Genomic DNA, 9,136 nt, shown 5'->3' on the forward strand with positions numbered 1-9,136 from the left:
ACTCAATAACTCTCCCGAAGCTCCTCGATTCTTATGAAAAATCGCTATATATTGCGATTTTATCGTTATCGCCTGGATCATCGACATCTCAGCGATTAACCTCGATCTTATAGCGATAAAATCGCGCTTTCATCGCCCAAAAATGTATCGTGATATTTCCGAGATAAAACTCGCGATAAATGGCGATTGTGTCGACGAAAATTGATCGTGATTTTATCAAAACAAAAATTGCGATATGTATCGATTTAATCGCCTTATATCGCACACTGGTAAAAAAAAAAAACCCTCTTGGACCAATATGCCGCATTGCATTGACTTAAGAGTGCAGTTTCTCGTCGCCGGATTGTTGCTTGAAACAAGAGTCTGGACTCTTGTTTCAAGCGGATTTGGAATTGAATCAATGCAAAATCCACTTGAAACAAGAGTCCAGACTCTTGTTTCAAGCAACAATCCGGCGACAAGAAACTGCACTCTTAAGTCAATGCAATGCGGCATATTGGTCCAAGAGGTTTTTTTTTACCAGTGCAATTATTAATGCGATAATATCTGAATATATTGCCACCGATATAATCGCGAACCAACCGATGAAATCGCTATTAATCGCAATCACTGCTACTTAGGACTTGGATACGGCGACGGATACAATTTAGGAGGAAAGAATAAATCGCCATTAGTCGCGATCACTGCATCTAGCACTTGGGTACAGCGACAGATACAATTTAGGAGGAAAGAATAAGTGCCCTTACTGGAACGTACCTGAGTGGTAGTGGTGGTGCCGTTCTTGTGCCTGTGCGGCAGCGACGCGGGTTGCTCGACGACGGCCTCGTGGACATCCTTGACCATGTTGAGCATCTTCTGGAGGTTCTCGGAGACGAGGTTGATGTGGTACTGGAGCTTGCGGTCGACGTTGGCCGTGTTCCCGCGGATCTGGTCGAGCTCCGAGGTGAGGAGCTTGGGGAGCTCCCACATGTTCATGCTCACCGGCTTCTTCTCCGAAGCCTCGGCGTTGATGTCGTCGGCGGCCACGAAGTTCGAGTCCAGCTGCGTCTTCATCGACGCCAGCTTGTTGTCGATGTTGTTCACCTTCGCCAGCAGCGCGATGAGCTTCATGTCCAGGTTCGTGTTCACCTGGATCTTCTCCGCGTAGTCGTCTTTGCCGTTGTTCACCGTGTTCACTTTGCTGATCGTCCCCGGCATCACCTGGGAACAGATCCGGAGGTGGTTAAGATAATGCAGGAATCATGTCACGGATCCGAGCAGTGGCGACTCTTGAAAGTTGACAACACACTATAAATTAACGAGATTTAACCCTCGAGTCACCCTTGAGAGATTGAGTCACCTGCAGATGGGCGGCCTGCCCGCTCGAAATGGCCATAGTTCGTAGAGAACAATAAAAAAGTAAGTGCTATATAATCGGTTTTCAAAAAAGTTTTAAGTTAATCAAATAATTTGTGTAGTGCCGATAAAATTTTAAAAAAATGTGCAATATGCAACAACATAGAGATTTAACCCCCCTCCCCCTCCAATGATTAACGCCCCAATTTAAGAAAGGCGAAACGTGTCTGCAGTAAACTAGGTGAAAAAAAGGCCAAAATGCTCGTGAGTAATTTTGTTGACAACACTGTTTGCTCTCCATTTAAAGGTGCACAAAACAATCGATACTTGGCGAAACAGCTCAAGATAATCCGCCGTTTTTGGTCACGGATCCGAGCAGTGGCGATTTTAAAAAATTGACAACACTAGGTTTTTCTCCATTTAAATGTTTGTAAAACGATCGATACTTAATGGGACAGCTCAAGGTAATGCGCCGTTTTTCGTCACGGATCCGAGCGGTGGCGATTCTTAAAAGTAGACAACACTGTTTTTTCTCCGTTCAATTGTAAATGTATGTAAAACAGTCAATACTTAATGGGACAGCTCAAAATAATGCGCCGTTTTTTGTCGCAGATCCGAGCAGTGGCGATTCTTGAAAGTTGACGACATTGCTTACCTCACTTAAAATCGAAGATTCGATGTATTTAAATGGAGGAAAAAGAGTATTGCCAAATTTCAAGAGTAACAACTGGATCCGAGCCTACCTCGGAGAAAACATTTCTCTAATTTTTCGATGTTTTCCAGACCGCACTGAAAGATCCTCATAACTTCTTCCGTGGAAAAATCTCAAACCGGCGGTGAAACTACCAGACCACGTATCCAATGGATGTATTTCTGTCAAACGAGTTAAGCGCCAATTTGAGTTCCTTTGAGGAATTTAGAATGCCGGATAGCGCGTTCTGTCAAACGGAACTAAGCGCCATGGAAAAGCATTGCGAGTATAGGACGGAATGAGCCCGACGCCCGGTTTCGCCGCCAATCCAAGCCCCCCGCTACCTTGCTCCACCGATGGCGCTTAGTTCCGTTTCACAGAAATACGTCCAATTTGCTACCGTAGACTTCCTGTAATACTTTATTATATAAATGGAAAAATATTCAAAGTCAATTCTTTAAAACTACCATGATTTTTCTTTTCTGTATCTCAGTGCGAAGAAAATTCTGCGAAAAATTCGAGAAATTATGTTGATTGAGCCCCCTTCAAATAAATAATATAAGAGCGTAGATTTTAAAACATCACAAACGAGATACGTAGTTTGGGAGTTTCTTCGTCGATATCAAAGGCATGTAATTCCATTGTAGTGGCGGGGCTTGGATGATCGATTTTCGATATTTCCCCAGTTGAAGCTATGGTAAAGAATCGATCATTAAGGTGTTCATTGATAACACCCTGTATCGATCCTTTTTCATAGGTTTAAATGGCAGATCAATCGCAAATCAAAGCACGCCACGCCACCGCCATTGGGTTCCGGTTTGCTTTGATACGGCCTCCGATTTTGTTATCACGGGTGAAAATTTACTCACAATAGCTTCTGCTGCTTGTTTTCATTTAATTTTCGATGGACTGTTTTATTCGAATATTTTTGTCTGCACTCTGCACTAACCATTCCATCAATTTTACCTATCAGTTTTTCAAACTTATTATCTCTCCTCTGTTTCTTTCAAAACTAATGCTGTATCATCGTTTCTAATCTCGACAAACCTGGTGCGGACGCCGCATGTTAGCGCCTACAAGGCTGCAGGGATACTTCATGCATTGCGCCAAATATCAGCGCCTGCTACAGTGCAGGAATACTTCATGCATTACGCCTTAACACAATGCGGTCGCTACTCGGCGCGACGCGCGAGTGAATTTCGTACAAAACCTGAAGCAAAAGTTAGGTTAGGACGAAGATAGTAGCTGTTCATGCCGGCAATACTGATTCGCATTGAAAACGAAAGGGTAAGTGATTGTAACTGATGAAAATGTGCTTAATTAAGTAGTTAATTCAGTTTTGGATGCCAACATGACTTTCTGTGCCGCAGTCAACTGTGGTAACTCCCGGGAAAGAAGTTGTCAATCCCCCCCCCCCCCCCCATCAGGTGGGGCTTCTAAATCCCAGAAGCCCTGTTCTCTGGGTAAGGAGCGAGTGGCTCCTTAGCCACGTAGTAAAATAGCTATAGGTAAAATCTTTTTGAACCGCCATCAAAACAGCTCTGTGTTGCTTACATTTTTGTGTACAATTTTTCAGAAAAATTTACCGGAAAATGTATCTTTGCAAAACCCGAGTAGAGACTTGCGAAAGGTTTAATTCTTTAGATGTGAAGAAAAACGCAGTGGCAAAGCCGCTAGCCGTAGCTGTAAATGGCAAGTAAGAAGTAGAAATTCATCATTTGTTGATCGAAGTGTCATGAAACTGTCGTGAAGTGTATACTTGAGCCCTTTCTTCCTCAAATTTTCAGAGATCAATGTAACTTACATTGATATAGAATTACTTGCGAGCCGAAGTGTTAGCAAAGCAGAAATTCATAATGCACGAGGGCTGTCGTTGCAAAACCCATTTAATTGACGATGCTTTTGATGACATTTTTTTGCGTGATTTCTTAGAAAGATATGATGAAAAATTTTCATTTTTAGTGGGTCTGAAATAGACGCTTTACTGGACATGGCACTAAGCTACAAAGCAGCTGAGCCGAAGTATTGGAAAAGCAGAAATTCATAATACACGAGGGCTGTCGTTGTTGCAAAACCCATTTAATTGACGATGCTTTTGATGACGTTTTTTTGCGTGATTTCTTAGAAAGATATGATGAAAAATTTTCATTTTTAGTGGGTCTGAAATAGACGCTTTACTGGACATGGCACTAAGCTACAAAGCAGCTGAGCCGAAGTGTTAGCAAAGCAGAAATTCATAATACACGAGGACTGTCGTTGTTGCAAAACCCATTTAATTGACGATGCTTTTGATGACGTTTTTTTGCGTGATTTCTTAGAAAGATATGATGAAAAATTTTCATTTTTAGTGGGTCTGAAATAGACGCTTTAGTGGGCATGGCACTAAGCTATAAAGCAGCTGACGTTTCAGCACGAGTTTCGAAAGATTTTTTTTTAATTTATCGGAAAAGAATATGAAAGTTTGGACAGGTTTGACTAAGGAGGAATTTCAACGCCTCACAGTCTCTGTTACCCGAGGAGATAAAAACATTCCGACGGTTGGTGTGTATTTAATGTACCAGTACGGAGGTTTAACGCAGAGGCAGGCGGCTGCAATTTTAAACGTCCATCAAGCGACAATATCTCGCTACACATGCCGAGGTAGAGAAATCTTAACGGGAAGGTTTGTACCTCAGAACCTTGGTCCGTGCATCACGCGAGAGGAAATTCGGCCTGAAACGAGAGATATTTCCAAGGTTCTGAATCAGGTTGCTGCCGAAGAAGATAAGCTTGTAACAGGACGGGACGTCACTTATTCACACTTGGCAAAGAGTAGCCACTTCTGGTTCCAAAGGAAAACTTTTTTAATAAATTAAACTGGATTACAATACAAAAATATATAAAAGAAATCATTTTAATCAAATCCCTCCAATACCGAAACCCTCGACATTCCAGCCCTCTACCCCCCCCCCCCCTCCAGCCGAAGATATACCTTCTGGTAAGTCCGGCGTGTCTCGGGAAGTCATCTCCTAATTAATTACTTTACTTGCACACTTATTCTACTTCATTTATTAATTAACTATTTGTATTTTCCAATCTGCTATTTACTATAATACTATACCATACACTTAAGCTATATCTCCACTTAACATCTATTACTATAGTTATTACCATGTCGTTAAATACTTTCTGTTATCAATTTTGTTTAAATAAATGACTTATCTTGACAAGAAGAAGAAGAAAAAAAAATTTACAGCGGGCAGAAGAAGAGGAACTACGCGAAGCCGATGGTAGTCGTCTCTACGAACGGGTTAAAAATGGATGTTTTCGGACCTGAGGAGCTATGGGCCGATAGTGTCTCAGACGCCGATATGATAATGTAGTATTAATTACATAAAAGAACGGCAGGATCACTTAGAAGAGATTCTATAAGTTAATGTCGACCGCAATGGTATCAACTTAGTAATCTTAGTAAGTAATCTTAGAATAAGACTTACCAAATCAGAAAGCAATGTAAATTTCTCTGCTATACAGCTCTTTAATGCCCTACCGCTTTCACTAAAACTATCATTTAAAAATGACCATCCAAATGTATTCCTTAAACTTCTTAAAAAATTCTGCCTAGAAAAAGCGTTCTACCACATAAATGAGTTTCTAGGTGATAGCTAAATACAGAGATGTCTGAGTGAAGATTGTTTCTGAGGAATTTCTGTATATAACTGTTAAATACTCAACAATTGAAAACTAACCTATTATTGTTGTAAATTTTATTGTACATGTGTTTAAATTAAGTGTTTCGAGGACAAGACCTGACACGTACCATAAGCAGTTTCAACAGCTTTTGTATGTACTTAATTGAAAAAATAAAATAAAAATAAACTTGTGAAAATATTGCTTTGGTATCATGAAATCATTGCGATGATTCCTGATTTGGTAAAAAAAAAAGAAAAATGGCTGTTTGGATTCAAAGCATGAGAATCAGAACTTTCTGTCTTGTCTCTTTACTTCTGAATTTTCCCAGTTTCTATATTCAATACTCGGTGGTTTCTCATCCCCTGTGACACCTTTAACCGTAACCGTATGGTTGCGTAGACGATTTGCTTATTAGCAGAGTGAGCTGCCGTAGGATAGGTTTTATTTATACCACGACGGATCGGACTATGATTTGTATTCATTCGTTATATTCGATGGGTGGCATGAATTAATTTCTCCTTCCCTCCTCAAATTCTAGTCTCTCAATGACTTGTCTTGGAAGTCTTATTTTTTTCTTGAAACTGCGCTGGTTGGATACGCTGATCCATAGTTTAAAACTTCTTAAGCCTTTTTTGGGTACCTTTGAATTCAAAATAAAACATGAGAGAGAATTTATGAAGACCGGACACATTATTAATACAGCAAACTAACGACGTAATAGATATCAATGCTGTAGTAGTTTTCATCTGAATACCAACGTCATGATTTTTATCCTTTTTTTACGATCGTTAATCAATTTTTGTATCGACTAATGCAAATATCTACGATTATCGATTTTTCATTTTTCGAGAAAATCGATGGACCATCGTCAATATTTGGAGCTGTATTTCGATTCTGCACGATTGTCAATCTGTATTAAAACTATGTAAATTGACTAATCTTCAATATTTACCATCGTTAATCAATTTGTTGTAATAATTATTTTTCTTTCTTACTATGTTCATTTAATCTCTTTATATTTTTTTTAAAATATGTTTATTTCCTTTTCTTTAAATTTTTATACACATTTCTATTTGTATCTCAACTTTTTGAAATATCGACTAATCTCTTCCCTTTTTTCTTAACTAGATTCATCCCAAGACTGGAGTAATCCAAAAACGCGAATTTGCGGAGGCGATCGGTAAACTTCGGCCTACAACTTCCCGTAAGGGGAAGTTGGAAAAGTTAAAAGCCGAAACACAACAGGCTAAAGACACACAGCCTGAAGTCGAAGAGACTTCTTTTGAGAATTTCATGTCCACTTTCGTTGACGATTTACTCTGCCATGCTGAAAATTATGATTATGTCTATATATATTTGTACTGCAATTTTTAACTACTGAATTTATCAACTTTTATCATTATAATGAAATAAAAATTAGAGTTTGTATATTTATCTCTATATTTTTATTTATATTGTTTATTGATATTTTAGGTTTGGTTCCTTATATTTTCTCTTGTTCTTCACATTCCTTGTTCCCTTGTTTCTTGTTCTCTTGTTCTTCCTCTCTACCCTAGGAGAGCGAGAAAGTAAAAAGGCAAAAGTGTACGGAAACGTCGCGCGTCCATCGATAGACGAAGTTTGCGGAAATTCCGGGGGGGGGGGGGGGCGAAAAATCCGTTTTTGCATCAAGCTCTTTCAATATCTTTTACTCTAACCGGAGACAAAAGAACACATTTTTCACCTGGAAGAGCTTCACATCGAGCGTTCGCAGTTTGGCGATGATGGAATCGGTCTTGTCGAGGTTGTCGGCGACTCTCGAATCGAGGGCCTCCACTCGTCGCATGAGATGTTCGACTGCTTTGTCGAGGTTTTCTATCCTCTGCAGCTTGCTCTCCAGCGTCGAGACGATCACTTCGAATACGTTGAATAAGTACTGCTCCCTGAAACACAAACGACACGCACGGGTTAAGATCGGGGGTTCGTGAACACACGGCATCATACGACTTGCGTCCCGCGGTCAAAAAAGGAACGACTTGCGTCCCATGGTGGATTGATTTGATTGTGATTCATATCATATGGCAACGTCGCTACCGCAGCTCTACAACAAATGCTTCAACACCTGGTCATGGATTTTCGGTTAGTCTTAGTAAAAATTTAGTCCAAAAATTACATAAAAATAAAAAGTATCAATACAAATCGAAGAAAAGGGAGAAAGCAAACTGAAAAAGAGGAAGATTTAAATGCTCTTATGCAAAGTTATTTAGGGAGCGAGGAGTATTCCCGACTAGAATCTGTGCGTGAAACGTCTTTTAAATTTTTACCCTCGTTCATCGATTTCAATTGTTGACGTGCTCGTAAAACACAAGCGAAATTTTTAATTCAAGACGTGCACTTCCAATGAGTATGAAGAAATTTCGACGCCCGTTTCCTCATCTTATCTCAGGTAATTTTATTGTATATTTTCCAATTTGAAATGATAGTATTTTGACTCAGGTAAGCGGTGTTGCCAATCATGGTGGCAGTTCAAATTCGGATTTGAGCGCGGGCAAAACTCGTGTTTCCATTCTCACAGCGGGACGCTAGTCGTATGATGCCGAACACACACATGCACACTGAAAAGGTCGTGAGCGAATCTCGTATTTCGCCTGCAAAATCGAGCGTATGCAACCCGACCCACCGCGGAGTTAAAATAGTTGCATGTTGGGTCCTGTCATGGTAATAGGTATAGTGGTCTGAGTGAATAAGATGAATCTCATGATATACGTTTACACATACTATTCTCCGGGGCGAAAATACAAGAAAAGCTCTCCGACGCTGGGGAAGGGGGGGAAAGCGACCCACGATTGCCCGTAGGTGGCTACGCTCTACGAGAGTCCCGTTGAGCAAGGGAAATCGCCCCACGTTTGTACGTAGGGAGAAATGGGGAACCAGCTGACCAACCGAGCTAGGAATTGAATCAGTTGGCTGGGCACTCTCTCGATACAGTACGCTGTTGAGCTTTTATACTCCGGAGAGAAGGTCGAGCATTCGAGATCAGAGGCCAAGCCGCGTAGATGCTGCTGTAGTCAATGAAACTCGAAAGCTCTGACGTCAATCTCCAAACGTACACAAGCCCAACAACGCACCGCTCTTTCTTCCCATCACAGTCCGAACCCAACTTTGTACACTCTTTCATTCCGTTTGTTTGTTTTGTTCTTCGTTCACTCTTTCAAAGGACGATCACTTAGGATACGTTGAATAAGTACTGCTCCCTGAAACACAGACAGTACGCACGCGTTTAAGTACAAGGAAAACGTTTAAAACCTTTGGGTCAGGACTTTTTCATTCGGTGTTTGGTACGTTTACACACATGCCTAGGGGGTGATAACGATTCGAATTTTTTTATTAACTAACCTATTTACATATTCATTTACAGTTTCTGCTCAAACGCAAAGTCAGGTTGTTCGACTCAAAACA

The 9,136-nt window shown here is 40.5% G+C and overlaps 1 protein-coding gene across 1 annotated transcript in view; it reads right to left on the minus strand.

The window, feature by feature from the left end:
* LOC109040605 (uncharacterized) overlaps window positions 1–8,332 on the minus strand; it is a 29,663-nt gene extending 21,331 nt beyond the window's left edge. Inside the window, exons 1-2 of the mRNA XM_019056588.2 lie at window positions 7,422–8,332; window positions 757–1,200 (exon numbers count right to left, since the gene is read on the minus strand). Of these exons, the coding sequence (XP_018912133.1) occupies window positions 757–1,200; window positions 7,422–7,679 (702 nt within the window). The 5' untranslated portion in view covers window positions 7,680–8,332. The remainder of the gene's footprint in view (window positions 1–756; window positions 1,201–7,421) is intronic.
* Window positions 8,333–9,136: the final 804 nt, after the last annotated feature.

The sequence above is a fragment of the Bemisia tabaci genome, chromosome 10, assembly GCF_918797505.1.
Source record: "Bemisia tabaci chromosome 10, PGI_BMITA_v3".
NCBI classification, from domain to species: Eukaryota; Metazoa; Arthropoda; class Insecta; order Hemiptera; family Aleyrodidae; genus Bemisia; species Bemisia tabaci.